Source organism: Meleagris gallopavo, chromosome Z (genome assembly GCF_905368555.1).
Source record: "Meleagris gallopavo chromosome Z, MGAL_WU_HG_1.1, whole genome shotgun sequence".
Lineage (NCBI taxonomy): Eukaryota > Metazoa > Chordata > Aves > Galliformes > Phasianidae > Meleagris > Meleagris gallopavo.
Window position 1 is genome coordinate 7441235 of NC_139435.1, and position 16356 is coordinate 7457590.

At 42.7% G+C, this 16356-nt stretch overlaps 1 protein-coding gene across 1 annotated transcript; it reads right to left on the reverse strand.

Moving 5' to 3' along the window:
* Positions 1-6166: 6166 nt before the first annotated feature.
* On the reverse strand, positions 6167-10044 carry LOC104914759 (phospholipase A2 inhibitor and Ly6/PLAUR domain-containing protein-like). Its single transcript, XM_031557186.2, has 5 exons — positions 9889-10044; positions 8517-8633; positions 8130-8279; positions 7849-7989; positions 6167-6505 (listed from the first exon to the last, which is right to left on the reverse strand). Exons 1-5 carry the CDS (start codon positions 9935-9937, stop codon positions 6282-6284), a joined length of 681 nt encoding a protein of 226 aa, XP_031413046.1. The 5' UTR covers positions 9938-10044; the 3' UTR covers positions 6167-6281.
* Between the last annotated feature and the right edge of the window lie 6312 nt (positions 10045-16356).

Genomic DNA, 16356 nt, shown 5'->3' on the forward strand with positions numbered 1-16356 from the left:
GTTTTCTGAAAATGACACCCAAGAGCCCGTTCCATGGGGACAAAATCAGACATAAAGTGTGGCTATAGAACCGTGGGAGGAAACTTTCTCTTCCTATGAACTGCAATGTCCTAAAACAAAAGGGCTGTGTACCCTATGGCAGCAAACAAATGTCCAGTCATGGCAATGACTTGAACATCAGCACTCATCCTAATAAACAGTAAGACATAGAGGTCTGATTGCTTGGAAGGACTTAAATGTTATTGCAGTTTAGGAACAAGAGTGAATTTTTTTTCATTCATTCATTCATTCATGCATAAGAACTCCCAAGATTCTGAACAAGATTCAGAACATAGTTTCAGATATGTACAGAGAGGGAGAGATGCCTTTTCTATAACATCAGTAGAGGTGGGAACAAAATGTTTTTCTTAACAATATGCAGTCCAGAGAAGAGCGAATATGTGTGAGGGTTTGGGAACAGTGGGTTACCAGTCTGGTAGAGGTTTGTAAGGAGTAAGGAGATGAGACCATGCAGCTTTGAGAACAAAGCCAGCCTAATTCTTTAGTGCAGTGGGCTATGAAGTAATTGCTTTCTTGTGCACCTGAAAAGATAGGACCCTGGGGTAGAAACCTCTACATCTAACATTTTATGCCTATGGAACTGTCTGTCTTGGTGGCGCGCACAACAGTTGAGCCCCTCAGTACAAATTGGAACCTGCATTGAAATTTTTTCTTACAGAGATAGAATCTGATCTCCAAGAGCTGTATTTACTCAGTTCTTTGGTGGCGTGCTCGGATAGACACAGTTACGCATTGCAGAAGATCATTTTGGTCAGATGGCCCCAATTCTGTCTTTCCTGAAAGAGTCAGGAGAAATCATTTAGTCTCTGGCATATAGCAAGACAAATGTTTGTCCTATCTGCAAAAAAGATTGCTTGTTCACTCTGTCTTCATTTTGCCTTTGAAGAAGTGTAATCCCACAAACATGTGCAGGACCTGCTGGCCTAGATTACTGGACAAACTTCTTTTTAATGAAGAGTTATGATTGTTACGTAAGAGAAACAGCAACACATCCATATTCTTTTGCAAATACAGCCCCAGACTGTGCTCTGACCAAAAAAAGAGATAAATTTGTCAGGCTCCACTGTCTTGAGATCCTGGTGAGAAGGTGCTGGCACAGAAATGCTTCCCAAGAAATGGAAGCAAATCTTCCCCAGCTTTAGATACTCTGTCAAGAAGGGACCAAAGCATTTTAGTATCTGATAAGAATTTCCCCACATGGTGCAGACACAGGCCTAAGCTTCCCCTGTCCTACACCTCCCCAGTGCATCCACTTAGCTCAGAGCTGCTTCAGTCAAACAACAACCCACATCCTCTCTCTCCCTCTCCCCCTACAAAATTACCTACTGGACAAAATACCGCACATTCATCTGTCCATCATAGATTGTCACTGGTTGTCTTTCTGCTGCCACTGGAAATTCCTACTGGCTCAACTATTTGAAAAAGATCAGAAGCTTCAGAGGAGAGTGGGGGAAGGGCAGGAGATAGAGAATACTCCATTGTCAGGGGAGAGAAAACAATGGTCTGAGTCCTCTTCGTTATGCAAAGAGAGGTGAAAGGTGTTGTTGGTACAGTCAGTACCGGGGGTAAGGCAGGCCTCATCCAGAGCTGCATATCTCAGATGTCTGGTAGTGGAAGTGTCTTTAAAATCTAAGGGAGGATATGATATTTACATGTCAGTGTGTGCACATCTGAGTGGGAGTAGGGTCTGTATATATTATAGAGAGAAAATACAGATGGAAACAACCCAGTTTGGTGTCTAAAGACTTTTTCAAAGCCCAATAAAATCAGCAGGAATCATTCCATTTACTATGATAGGTTTTGACCACAACTTTCCTTGCCCCTCCCAGTGCCTATGACCAGGGCTGCTCCCTGCTTCATATCCTCAGTTAAATCCTGCGAACATCCCATATTCACCCAGTGATTATTTTACAGGGAATCGTTGTGTTTGTCACTCCTTGCTCAAGATACCAAGGTCTCATTGCTTGAATTGATTCCGGAAATTGGTGCCACTAGGGTTTTTTCCACCTTTGATATTTCTTTTATCTGAACACACTCTAGCTTCTTATTTCTCCCTAGGAACCAGATTTGACATCAACAGGGCTCATTAACTCATCATCTTCCTCTGTTCTCTAGTCTGTCATATTTCTACCAGCTCTGCCTGAACTGCCTTTAACCTGCCTGCCACTAAAGCGTGCATTTCTGGAAGGTCTTCATGCTGGATTTACACATATCAAAAGCTGGTGACACCTTTTGCTCTGAGGGCTGAAATCTATGCACAGAGGTGATATGACCTTTTCTCCTTTGGATTTGTGCTCTTGCATATAAAAGAACACTTTAAGAACATTTTCTTCTTCCATAGTGTTGTATTTATAGGCTGTAAACAAGCTACCTTTCTATCTCCTTTTCAGTAGGATCACCTGTTCATGCAACAGAAGATTTTCACTGTGAGGCATTTTATTTCATGCTGTTTTTAATAGCCATTACAAAATGTGGGTGCTGGATCAGGACCAAGCACTGATACATCAATCATAAAGACGCAGGGCTATTTCCACCCCTCACTGTATTTATGCCGCCACAGATTGCAACACTGTTGTTTGCCACAACACTGAATTATGAGTCAAAATTGAGCTGCTTCTTTGAAACACTGCTGTCTGCCCTCCTCCTCTGTCACAGGAGATAGCCAACACTTGCACAGTTTTGGTGATACAGCATCAAGTTGGTTTAATATAGAAAGTAGACTGATACCATGAATCCATTACCATAGCAAGAGTCACAGTGATTAACATACTGCATTAAGTCACTAAATCCTAATGTAAGCAGGTACCTTTAAAGACTAAAGTTTCACTCACCAAAAGGCATAGTAAGAATCTCAGCCTTGGGGAGTACCCTCAAGAAGCATCCTAATCAAAGGGAGATAACTGCTGGGCAGTCAGCTGCTTCAGCAAGGATAGCTCAGATTTGGTCTTCTCTGACTGCTACACTGATAAGTTGTAGTCATTGGCTTGTAATCAGAATTTTACCATGTCATTTTTGACTTGTTTCAGCAACTTGTTATTTTTCCTTAAGAGGTTTCAGTGGATCACCTGTTCTAGGGCTGTTGCCTCTTTGCTTACAGTCATGGCCATGAGCTCTATTACTGAGCTATCCAGTTCAGAGAACAGTCTCATCAAGGCCTCCTGTTGTTCATGATCCAAGAAGACTTATGTCAAGTGTAGGAGCCAAGCAATCCATCACATTCTTCTTTTCTATGATTCTCTAGACATTTCTCACCCAAATTTTGACCAGGCTAAACAAAACCACCAAGCTTTTCTTTCCAGATAACATCACAGGTCAAAGTGGAACAAACAGAAGAGTGAAAGGTAGAACCATCGAAGTGGATCAAGGCCTGCTACAGGGGGATGCCACAGACACTGTAACGTTCTGCATGAACGTGCAGGAGATGCACTGAGGGATAACGTACTTGCACAAATAGATAGAGAATTTTTTTAATTCCAGAGTGTTATCAGATTTGGAAAAATGCTGTAAGAGCGAATCACTTCATTATCAGCACGCTGTTACACAGCAAAGGGGGAGCTGTGTTCCCTCTCTAACACCCACACCATAACTGCACTGCCTCTGAAAATAATTAACTGAGCCTAACCAGACTCTTTTGCCTGCATTAAGTCTGTATTTTAAGTTCTCTCTCCACCCCCCCAAAAAAAAAATTCACTCTCAGATTCACACCCTCTTATTATAATAAATAATGTGAAATCTTCTCCCAATTAATTTGATGAGACTATTAAAAAGAAAGGAGTTTCAGCATGTTTGGGAAGAAGATAAAGTCTAGGGAAGACATGAATTACAAGAACACTCAGTCCCTTTGCTGCATGTTAAAAACTGGTCACATATGTATTCATGCATATATGTCCAAGTGTAATCATCTCAGTACTGCCACACATTATGTCTCGTTTGAGTAACCAAGGCTTTCCTTAGGGCTTTCTGACACAGTTTTGATTAGGAGATAAAATTCCACTTCTGATCACTGCAACTCCATGTCTTAAACACTGTACCATGAGCCAGAGCTCATAAGGACGATGCAATCATGCATTTTGATTATTAATCTCACAGCTTTCTCCAAAAAAAAGACAACACTTTTCCGGTAAGATTCACTTATCTGGAAACGGATAGAAAAATGCTGACCCCAATCTCTCATGTTACGTAAGATTCAGGAGAGCAAAATCCTTCCAATTATAAGAGTACAACAAGTCTGAGAACAGCTCATAAGGTTGAACATGTACAGGTCTGTGTACAAGTCCTCTTGTACATAGTCACTCTCCATCTTATTTGAAATTATGGCTATCAGGCAAAGTCCCCGGTGACTGGAAAAAGGGAAGCATCACTCTCATTTTTAAGAAAGGGAAAAAGTAAGATCTGGAGATCTACAGGCCAGTGAGCCTCACCTCTGTGCCTGGGAAGATCATGGAACAGATCTTTATACAAGAGATGTTAAGGGGCATGCAAGGAGGTGGTCTGAGACAGCCAGTATGGCTTTAACAAGGACAGATCATGTCTGACCAAAGTGGCCTCCACTGATGGATGAAGCATCAGTGGACAAAGAATGAGCAACTGTTGTCATCTACCAGGACACCACATTCTTATTTCAAAATGGGAAAAATATGGGTTTGAAGGGTGGACTATTGAGTGGATAAAAAACTGGTTGGATGATCACAGCCAGAGGGTTGTGGTCAATGGCACTATGTTAAGGTGGAGGCCAGACAAGAGCGGTGTCCCTCAGGGGTCTGCCTTGGGGTCTGTGCCCTCCAATATCTTTACCTAAGACAAAGACAGTGGGATTGAGTATATCCTCAGCAAGTTTGCTGAAGACACCAAGCTGAGTAGTCCAGTTGACACAATAAAAGAAAGGGACTTTATCCAGAGATGGACAGGCTTGGAAAGTGGACCCATGTGAACCAAATGAGATTCAACAAGACCAAGTGCAAGGTGTTGCACTGGGGTCAGGGCAATCTCAGATATGTGTAGAAGAACTCATTGGGAACAGCTCTGAAAAGGGATTGGGGATTCTGGCAGATGAAAAACTTGACATGAGCCAGCAGTATGTGCTTGCAGAACAGATGGCCAACTGCATTCTGAGCTGCATCAGAAGAGGGGTGGCCAGCAGGGTGAGGGAGGTGATTGTCCCCCCCTCTCTTTCTGCTCTCCTGAGGCTCCATCTGAAGTATCGCATCCAGGCCTGGGGCCTCCAACTCAGGAAAGCAGTGGAGCTTTTGGAGTGGTCCAGAGGAAGACCGTGAAGATGATTCTATGATCTCCCCAAACTCCCATTGCTTTATTCCTTTATCCCTAGCCCACAGCCCAGGCTACCTCCCAAATATGGTAATTTTGCCCACTGCTGTTTTTCTCTGGTGCCTTTGTGTGGGACCAACTTGAGGAAAGCCAGCAGGACAGGAAATGGAGCAGAAGAGCCATTGGGAATTACCCATGTAGAAGGGGGTAGACTAAGCCAACTATGGGTGTGGTTTGACTATCTGAAGGGAAGTAGGCATTTGGTTACAAATTTCCATTACTTGGGCTCCCAGCAGTCTATCACCATAGAAAGCTGCCTAATTTATGAAACCTTCCTAAAGTAAACGTTTATTCTGGATAATCCTGAGAACTAAAATAGAAAACAACAGTGTCTAGTAAGGGAAAAAGAACAACCACAAGGAGAAACGTTCTTGCCAGGAGCAGTTTGCTTGTAGCAAAGGATCAGTGACTCCTCTCTGAAATGGAAACTACTTCAGGTCTGCCTGGGGAACACAAGCATCCAGCTGAAAACAGGATACAAGGGAGGCAAAAAACGACAGGCTACCTCTCTAATCAGAGTGAATTTCCCAGGAACTCACCTCCAGTCATCTTCAGAGCTTGGAAAAGTGATTGGTCAAATGCAGGGGACTTGTCCTGAGTTTGTGGATGTAGATTCTAGTGCTATTTTGAGAGCTTCTGTTGCTTGTGCAGTGTATGGGCACTTCATGCAGTCTCCCATGGTTCTATTATGGTCAAAGCACTCTAAGAACATAACAGAACCAACCACAATTGAACAGATGTAGCTTTAAATCAGGTTAAATAAAAAAGAAAATAAACAGTGTGTAAGTACTGTCTTTATTCTGAAAACTAAGTCTGCACACAAGAGATACCATGTCAAACAGGTGCAAACCACTGGCGCCTGTCACAAACTTTGCTTAAGCTAGTCCTAGAGAGAGTCAGAAAAGCAACTTCTCCAAGATGAATCCTGATAGGGCAGGGAAGAAAAAACTCTGTGGAGGGACTAGCCCAGAACTTAGCATTTCCTTTATAATGGCTGGTTGGCATTGGAACCGCTTTATTTTAATGTCCATCATCCCCAGATTGTTTTTACTGTCTCCTACAGCATTGCATTCAGAAATGGTGGTGCATCCCTTCATGGCAGCTTTCACAGTCAGTCCACCTATACAGCAAAAGAAGCACATTCCACAGGTCAGGGGGAACAGTCTCCATAACTATTCCCTCCCTGGTCACTGAAGCTCCCATTCTTGTCTGTTCCCTTCTACTAAGTGTGTTTGAAGGTTACCTTCACTGACTAGAAACACAAAGTGTTCAGGGTTTCTTCTTCCTTACTGATGAACAAGACTTTTTTTTTTTTTTCTTTTTAAATTTAAACAATCGCAATTTAAAAATTGAAAAGCTTTTAAATTGTTTTATTTTATGGAATAATCTTCAGCTCTTCCATTCACACCTCGCCTAGCTTCCTAGAGAAGTGAGAGCTGTGATACAGTAGTCCAAGTGTTCATTGTTACCTTCTCACTTTGACCCTTTCATGAAATTTGAGATGAATGACTTATTTTTTAGCCAAAATTTGACCAGGGGTGCGAAGTCTCAAAGGAATTATAGGCTGAGCCATGTATTTAGGCAAGTCTGTCTATAAGGCCTTATATCATTTAGCCAAAGCAACAGAGAAATCTTGCTCATGTACCCACTGAGGGAGAGCCTGGAACTTTTGCCAACAGCAGAGCATCTACTTGATAGATAGACCTTAAAGTGCCGTAGTCACAGAAATATCCACATCTAGCGGTCTGGACACAGAAGTAGCCTGAAATTCAGCCTGGGGAAAGCCAGACAACTTTATCCCAAGTCAACAACTCCCAGTTCCTCATTAAAGTAGATTATTTTTTTTTTCACTCTGGAAACAGTACTTTTCCCAAAGCTTCAGCCTGCTGGGCCAAACTAAACATCTGTGAAGAAAATCCTTGTCAGTTAAAAATTCCAAGCAATTTTGTGGGAAATTACCTAACTGCCTATGGCTATGGACACACAGCAGGTCAGACAGGCTGAGAGCGATCCTCCTGTTGATGCTGGGTACCTAACTCCCTGCTCAGATACTCTCACTCCTATTGTTTGCATAAAGAAGCTGATTGCTCTGTATTAGTTTCACCTGAGCCTCCAACAACTAGGTGACTGGTTTAAATCCAAGCTCATCCTCATGCATCCTAGCTAGGGCCAGCAAATTCAGGGGGTATGTCCACATATCAAATTGCTTCATGACAGCAGTTCTGTTCTTTACCTCAGTTATGCCATACTATAAGGGATCCCAGCTGTTATTGGAAAAGAGGAAGAAAAGCACACCCTTGCCCTTTTACCATGTTTAAGCATTCCCCTTTTAAGCTTCTAATTTCTTCATTTTTCTCTTCACACTTGTCACTTATTTTAATTTATCTGTATTGCTCCTTCTTAGAGTTGGTTTGCTAGTTACACAAAAAAGATGACAGACAGCCCCAAGCAAAAAACTGTTACCTGTATTCATTAAGCCAGCCAGATCAACACACTGGCTTTCAGATCCAGTGCAGTTTACAGTTTCATTACCACACTGGAAAGAATCCACGCTGTAGCAGGCGGGACACTGGAATCCATTGGGCACATTGTTCTCCGGCGGCACTAGGAGGAAAGAGATAGGATGCAATTGGTTTTAACATGGGAAGGACAGTGAGGAGCCAAGTGCTGGCTTAGCGTACAAAGCCTGACCTTGGTACAAGGCAAGCAGAAAAGGGATGGTGATAAGCTGGAAGGGAGCTCACATGAGACAGATGCTGTTCGACAGGCATCACCCACACAGCAGGCCAAGCGGCTCCTTGCTTTCACCTTCCCATAGTTCATGGTGACAGGGCCCATCTGGCAAATTCTGGATGGCAGACAGGTCTTGATCGACGAAGGGATTGCCATCCCCCCTGTAATGGGGCAGCATCAAATCATTAGCCACCATGTAATTCCTTTCCCCTCCATTTGGTTCCTACAGCAGCAACTGCTCAACAGCCTTCCCAGGACCTGACAGACACACCCCAAAAGCAGTGCCAGTTACACTGGTGATCCCCTCAAATGAACAGGCATGGTGTCATCACATCTGAGACATCAGTGAGGAATTTCTCACTGGAAAGGGATGAAGGCACAGCAAACATCTCACCTACCTATTGTAACTTCATGCAGAATGATGCCACAGGTGTCTGTATCACCACTGCAGGTTTCCATGGGGCCATGGCAGTTTCTTCCTATGTTGTGACAAACTTCACACTGAAGCATGGTTCCTGGATGAGGAAATAAGACATATTTCTGAGCAGAAATCATGAGGGATTTCACTTCCCTTTTCATCTATTATTCTCTTCCTTCTGCTTTTGATCAGCAATTTTCATGTTTCCTTATTGTCACAGGCATAAATTGATCTAGTTAACTCCGTTAGTTAACATAAAACCATGACACTTATTTTTCCAGTTACATGTTCAGTTTGTTTGTTCTTTTGCATTATTTCCTATTATTATTTTATCTAGTATGATCTTGAATACAGGGAAGTGCAGGGAAGCCTTTCTGAGCTGTGATTTTACATTTTAACTACCGATACCTGGCCAGCATGCCTTGTCTTTTAGTAAATAATGCTTGCTTGATTTTGTTGAGGATGTTAAGAGAAGCATACCTACAGACCCCTCTGTCCACAAAGGCAATTGGGTGTCCCTGGATTTGCAGTCCCCAAGTCTTCTCTTTGTAGTGAGCAGGGGAATTCAAGGAATTAGTGACTGAGGGTCTGCCAGCAGTCACTATGCTATGGACAAACTGGGAACAACATATCTCTTTGTAGACATCAGAGGAATCCACTTTACTGACTATCTACTGTTTCAGGACAAGAACTTCTTAAGCAGACCAGAGTAACAGGCAGTCAGTAAGAGAAACTTAGGAAGGATTAAAGAGTTTATGGAGAGATAACAAACAATATAACCTCCTTGATACAACAACCAGAACCCAAAGGTTCAGCATGTAGATCAGTGCATTCAGGGCATCTGTTGGTTCCCCAAAACTCAGGTGCCATGTAAGGCACCCTGCAGCAGCCATGACATCTGCATATATGGCACAGGACCTCCACAAGACTAATGCTCTTCTCAAGCAGAGCTGATGGACAGCTGAGTAGCATATGGTGTTTAAATTAAAATCGCTGATCCTGGACATAAGCAAATCAACCAATCCCTTAAATCTGCAGTCACTGTTGGTTGGATATTGGTTCAGCTGCCAAAATCTACCCTCGAGTAATTCAAATCACTCCTGTGACTGTCCCAGTTAGATTGCTGTTGACGACCATGGAAGCTTAGACAGCCAGCTCATATTGTGAACACCTCCACCTCGGCTCATAGTCTCAGATATCCCAAGCCCACTAATGCTTACCCCATTCCTTATCAAACTTCATATGAGGGATTCCCATGCCTCAGATGCCAGGAACATCCCTTCATATAAAAACACCCATTCCCAGATCTATTCTAAGTCTTGCAACCCCACAGGACCCAGCAAAATACTCACCTGAGTCTAGAAAAGTCAGGAGAAAGCTGAAGCCAAGAAATACTTTCATGCTGACAGATTGTAAGGACAGGGAGCTGACAAACCTTGCTAAACACAGCGCTATGTACCACAAGGGCTTTTTATAAAAGAGCGTGATGGATATATCAGTGATTTGAGGAAGTGGCAAATGCAGAAGTCCTAGCTGTGGAAGCATATCAGAGACTACTGGTAGCACACAGCATGTGAAATGCTATTTATTTTTTCATTTAAATCATATTTCTGCCTTTTCACCCGTGCGAGACATGCTATATATCATTCCCCAGTGTAGAGTATGCAGCCTGTGGGAAAGGCTGGCTTGCCTGGGATCTGTCAGGTATGTGTCCAGTTCAGACTTTGTTCAAACAACCTTCAGCCTCTGCCATACATATGAATGAAGGAGAAGAAACCATTTGAACAGCCCTGTTGTGCTCTCTCCAGCAGGCCCAAAGAAGCAAAGTGTAGCAAGAGCTAGTCAGGAATTTTCCTCATGGCTGAGTTTTTGCTGGCTGGTTTCCCATCTTCCTTCCCATCAGACAGTCAGGAGCTCTCATGCCTTGAGTACAGCAGTAAAGCAGACAGCAGCAGAGCAGTGAACTTCCTTTCCAAACTGGCATGCAGCTTCTGTTTGCAAAATGACTGCCAATATATGCCTGGAGGAGGCTTGATCAGGGTTTCCTGGAGATGAATATGTCAGAGCTGCAGAGTGGGTCCTCTAGGGTGCAGGTTTTTATATTAACTAAGTGGAAGTTGATAAGAAATTCTTCTATTATTCCTTTGTCCTTTAAGTCAAACCATTCAGCAGAGAGAAACTACCGATGTGACTGTGACACAGCCTGGTGACAGCGTTACTTCCATGCCCTGGAATCCAGTGACAAGCTAAGGCCAAGCAGTTGGGGCCAGACTGCTATCAGCCCAAATGTTCCCAGTCCCTTATGCAGCTTTTATATGCCTCATCAAAATCATTTCCTACCCGGAAGATACCCTCTCCGCTCATAATAATAATAATAATAATAATAATAATAATAATAAAACCCATCCATTTTCTGTGTCAATTACTTGTTCTTCAGTGCAGTAGTTGAGACTGGCAAAACCTGCCAATCTGGTTCACCAGAAAAGCACATGCAAAGCAGATACCCTAACTATATCATGCAGGGATTAGTGTACCCATCTCAAAGGACAAGAGAAAGAGGAGTGCCACTGTTTCCTTGTTGGCTATAGACTTAAGAAGCTCCTAACAATCATTTTTCTCTGCTGTACTGGCACGACTTAGTAATGCAGCCAGGTGGTGGGACACCAGACTAATTCTTACTCTTGATTAGGAGCTTCTGAACAGCCCAAGAGATAGTGCCTAGTCTGAGTTTCCTCCCAGCGTTTCACCCAGACCAGAGAGGTGGAGATTTATTGCTTCTTCCCACCTAAGTGCTGACTGGGAATCAACACTTGGAACTGGAGCAAGGGATAGAGGCATACTGATGGTTCACAGGAACAGAGCCATCTCTGCTTATGTAGGAGCAGCGACCAGACCATATGCCATGTCCTTCTAGCCATTCAAAATTTACCTTTTTCCCCAGAAAAAGGTAATCAGTAGATGCAGCCTCATGGCTCTGCTTCCAGTCCTATGGGAACAGCCCACATGTAGCACACATGAATGCTTGAAGTCCCAGTTTGGTTTGTCAGCAAGAGGTTTAGCATTTTCCTGGAAAGAGTAGCTGCAACAGGATGCTAATGGATGCATACTGATTTCCCGAGGGGACTCCTCTATGCACAGCCCTGTATTCACTTTGAAAGTGATGCTGTTGTTACCAACTGGGTACCAAGCAGGGGGATGGGGTGGAACCACACTCTAAAGCAGATCTCAGGCAGGAGTTGCAATAGCAGAGCTTCCCAAGGGGAAACATGGTCTCCGGCAACTCAGAGCCAGTGCCCATCCAATGGACATTTACAGGAGTACAGGGACTTTTTAATTTACCTTTGATCCTATACTATTTAAGATAACAACCACATTAACACTGATGAATTTTTTGTACCCAGGCCAGAGGTTACCTTTTCAACTGAAATAATTGCAGGTGAACCTGGTTGCTTTTCAAACATCCTGGAAAGAAGATAGATTTGCATGCATGTTAATATGATGAATGAGCTGTCTGCTCTTACATGAATGATCAGCAGTGTCATCTTCAAAATAATTGAGACAACAGCAACTACTTAATCACATCCACTGGTGCTGATATAAAAAGTAAGCCCCTTATTAGGCATTCATATTTCAACTTCCTCTTCAGCTTCAGCACATGCCTTAGTAAATATTTGCCAGCAGCAGAGCTTGTTTGCTAGGAGAGATCCATGCTGTCAGCTGAGGTAGATTTTAATGGTCCATTTGATAAAGCTAATGCTGCCGTGGGCTGGTGTCAACACATAATGAATATATAAGAGGGGAAGTCTTGTAATACAGTACTGATAGCCATGCATCTTGCTTATTATTAATAGCAATGGTTAAGGCCCTTGATATGCAATAGAAATTCAGCATTTTAGGGATCACTTTTAAGTGTGCAAGTTGTGTCTGCTCTACCCCTTGGAAAACCAACATCCTGATTTAACATACAAGAAGGGCTCTGGCTTTTCTAAATGGCCTCTTTGTTTGCTGCTTTCTGTAAAAGGAATCCCCCATCTATAAAACTGAACCCTGGTGATGAAGGTCCCAGGTCCCATGAAGAACAGGTGGTTGCATTTTGCATTATACAGGAATTTGTGAAGGAAGCAATGAATAGAAGGGGAATTTATAATCTTCCTCTAAAAGCCTAACTTTGTATGCAAAAATGGAGCCAGCCAAAATCAACCTGGAGAGGAGGCATCTATGGGTCGCAGGTGCTGGGCTGATCAAAGATTTATTCATCCCTTTATTCATCCACTCCCTCTCCCCATCAGTCAGCTGCTCACATCCGGACAGCTCTGGCACAGGAAGCCTCCTTAGAGCAGTCTATGAGATACTGGTAAATTGGAGATGTGTAATGGTAAAGGGATCTGATTTTGCCCTTGATTGCCTTTATTATTAAAAGTGTGACTTTATCACTTTCCCACCCCTCTCTTCCCACTCACTTAATTACTAGCCAAGTCCCACCAGCAGGAAATAAGATCTTATCATGAAGAGTAGTAGTCATGGCTGAGTAAGACATGCCTTGGAAAGGGCAGTTGCAGCCAAGTCAGAAAATCAAATAATGTATGCGTTTTCAGCAGGCCTGAGACAAATGGCTAAACTGTGGCAATAGACCTTCCCCATGGTGGGAGGTATTTGCATGCAAGATTTTCTTTGAACCATAATGCAGATGCAGCTGCTCTGCTTGTACCAGAAGCCTTTGAAGTCTGAAGAATCAAACCTCATTTCCCATCCGTTCTTAAACTGAACTGATGGGGAACTGAATGAACTTTAATTACAATGTTTGTTATTGTATCTCCTAGACGTGTGACCTCACTCTGTCAACCTCATTCCTTTCTCTTGCAGGATTTTGCCTGTATGTGCAACACACATGATATTTCCGGTAAGCCCAGGTGTTGTGCACTTATCACTTCAGCCTCCTTTTTCCCATTATTTACTATGAAGCGTAACACATTGTGTATGGAAAAGCCCAGAAAGCCATGCCCTGCAGCTTCAAGAGATATACTCCAAGCTTTCGAAATGATGCTCATCTTTTCCATCACATTTCAATCCAACATTATTCATTGTGTGATAAATATCATCCAGATGAGTGTCATACAGGTTTGCTCAAAGCTTGCATCGGTTCAGGCAGATTTTCTAGTCAACAATCTCTTTCAAAAAGCCAGAACTGTTATTAGTCTAGTTGCTTTCAAAAGCTGAAGAAAGCGCATTCATTGTCCTTCCATTTTCTTACACATTCTTGAGGAATTTTGCCCACTAGTGGGCTCTCAGGTAAAATAACTGTTTGACCAAGTAATTGTAATACTGTGGGATGTTCAAGTAGTACAGCAAACTTCAGATAAATATTCGAAAATAGCAAACAGAGAACAGCAAGAGAGGGAGATCTAACCAAATCTCCACAGAATCCAAGGTGGATGTGCTTATGTTAGCACAGTATAAGCTGATACAGCTTGGGGCACACACCATGTAGAGTAGTAAGCTCAGTTCCTGCAGGCACATCAGGTGCGGAGGTGTACTGACCTCTAGCATCCACAGGAAATGAAGGGAGCTGTGTTGTGTGGCATAGAGATGCTCGCACTGGAGAATCCCTTCTGCTTGGAGTAGTGGTCAGGGAGTCAGAGACCAACAGCAGCTGTTGGTGACCAGTGTCCAGAGCTGTCCACAAAACACAACAAGTAACTCTGACATTTCTTGTCATCAGCTGGGAGGATTGGAGAGGAGCAATGAGCAAAAGAAGATGGGCAAACTTGAAAGGGGCAGTCAAAATCTTCCATGGACACCATGCTCATCTTGGCTTCTACCTATTCAGCCCAAAACAATGTGAATTGGCATTTCTCTTTCCAAAAAACAGGCTTGTTGAGAGGCTAAGAAGCAAGAAGGAAGAAGCTCTCTCTATGTTAATGTATGGTAATAAATACATTTTCACACATAGGCACTCACTCTGCTACACTAACCAGAAAGATACTGATTTCAGCAAGTCAAAATGCAAGACGTCCTGGCGCCCTTTCCAAAATATTTGTTTATATAAAATCAAAGTTTTACAACAAACACATGTCCCAGTAAAAAGCTTCTTAGCATATCAGTGACATAGATGCAAGCAAAATCCCTCTAGACATGGTCTTTAACTGGTCTGCCCCACATCTTCAAACCTGGGATATTATAAATATACCTAATATGGGTGATATACTGATAAAAGGACGGGGTTTGTTTGTCTTTTAGACCTCAAAGAATCATCTGGGAAACCACAAAATTTTAATGAGCTTGCCCCGAACATTAGGTTTTATGGAAATAGATTAAAAAATTTTGCTTTACAACTTAATCACGCAGTATAATGAGTAAAGAAAAAATAATGCCATACAGAGAAGACATGGGAAATTCCTGCACTAGTTGTATGAAATGTATGAAAATGAAAATTAGGCAGGGATACAACGAAAATCATAACAAATGTGAAAGAAGACAGACACGTATGTAAAATAAGGATTATAGGCTTATAAGAGACAAGGGCAGCTCCCTATCAGGGCAAGAAGTAATCCTTAAGTTTTCGGTTCACATTTGAACTTTTGCAGGAAGACAGAGTAAAAGAATGAAGAATAAAACTGGAATCCATCTCTGTATGTTATCTTAGGAAAAAAAATTGTTCAGAACAGCCAAGCCACTGAGTTTCCTAACTGCAGATCTGGTGGTACTATGGGGCACAGCTTGGAGTGTCAGTTCAGGGAGTAATTTCTGAGGACTTGTCTCTGATTAGACTGAATACTGAGGAATGCTTCTTCTCTCATTACTGCTTGCCTGTCTGACTGAGACATGGGAGCTCAGGTAATACAAGCAGGCAAAAAGCTCAGAAAATCCTGGCATGAAGAACCATCATTTTGTGATCTGTTAATTACAAATGCAACTATACTTCTAAGGAGTGCTCTGAATATGGTTTTGTCCTTAGAAAAGAAGGTGACATCAGCAGTGAAAAATTCGCACATGCAGATCCACGTACAGAGGCAAAAAAGGGCTTAAAGAAAAGCAAAAGCAAAGAGGAAGGTGGGTCTTTGGCAGACATATGCAATCATTCTTATAAGTAGATGGTGTACAGTCTGCACACCCCAGCAGTGGGACCTATACTTCCAGAGCACAAGCTTGTTCAGTTTTGAAGTTGAAGATCAAGAGAAGTGTTCAGTTTTGAGGCAGCACAGTGATGGGGACAGTATGGAACCCTGAATATAGTCATTGAGATAGGGCTCAAACATAAGTATCTGCTGCATGCTCCCTTGAGTTGCTGAGCTAAACTGTTGTGATGGGATAGCTGTAGGTCTTGTGTCAGGTCTGACAGCTACATGGCAGTTTTTCAGATACTGTGGGGCATTTCAGATAGCATATATGTGTCTGAGTCTTAGCATGCAAGTGTGTCCCATCTGAGGAACCTGTGTCGCCCGTGCATTGTTTTCTCCTGTGGCTCTACAAGGTTCTCTACATCAGATGATCTTAATAACTTTGTGGATTCACGAGATGATATGATGTGAGCACCATATGTATGTGCAGAAAGAGGTAAGACCAGTTCATAGATGCTAACTTGCTCATGGTCTCAGACAGCATAAGCAATCCTACTATGTTACTGCTACCTTCTCTTATGATGCTTGTTCCCATGACATCGCCATTGCAATGACAATCCCACTGTGATGACACCAAGAAGGCTCTCCTGGTCAAAAAGCCATGCACAGGTGTGGCAAGACATATAGCATAATGCAAGGTTTGCTACAGCTACATCAATCTAAACATATCTCTTTTATACTACCTGTTGACAAGGGAATAGA

What these genes read in the sequence shown, in the direction of transcription:
- LOC104914759 (XM_031557186.2), bottom strand. Translation starts at nt 9,937, where the DNA reads ATGAAAGTATTTCTTGGCTTCAGCTTTCTCCTGACTTTTCTAGACTCA. An exon ending in CCTGACTTTTCTAGACTCAG is followed by an intron (nt 8,634 to 9,888) that starts GTGAGTATTTTG and finishes TTCCTCATCCAG; the next exon opens with GAACCATGCTTCAGTGTGAA. An exon ending in TCTGCATGAAGTTACAATAG is followed by an intron (nt 8,280 to 8,516) that starts GTAGGTGAGATG and finishes GCCCCATTACAG; the next exon opens with GGGGGATGGCAATCCCTTCG.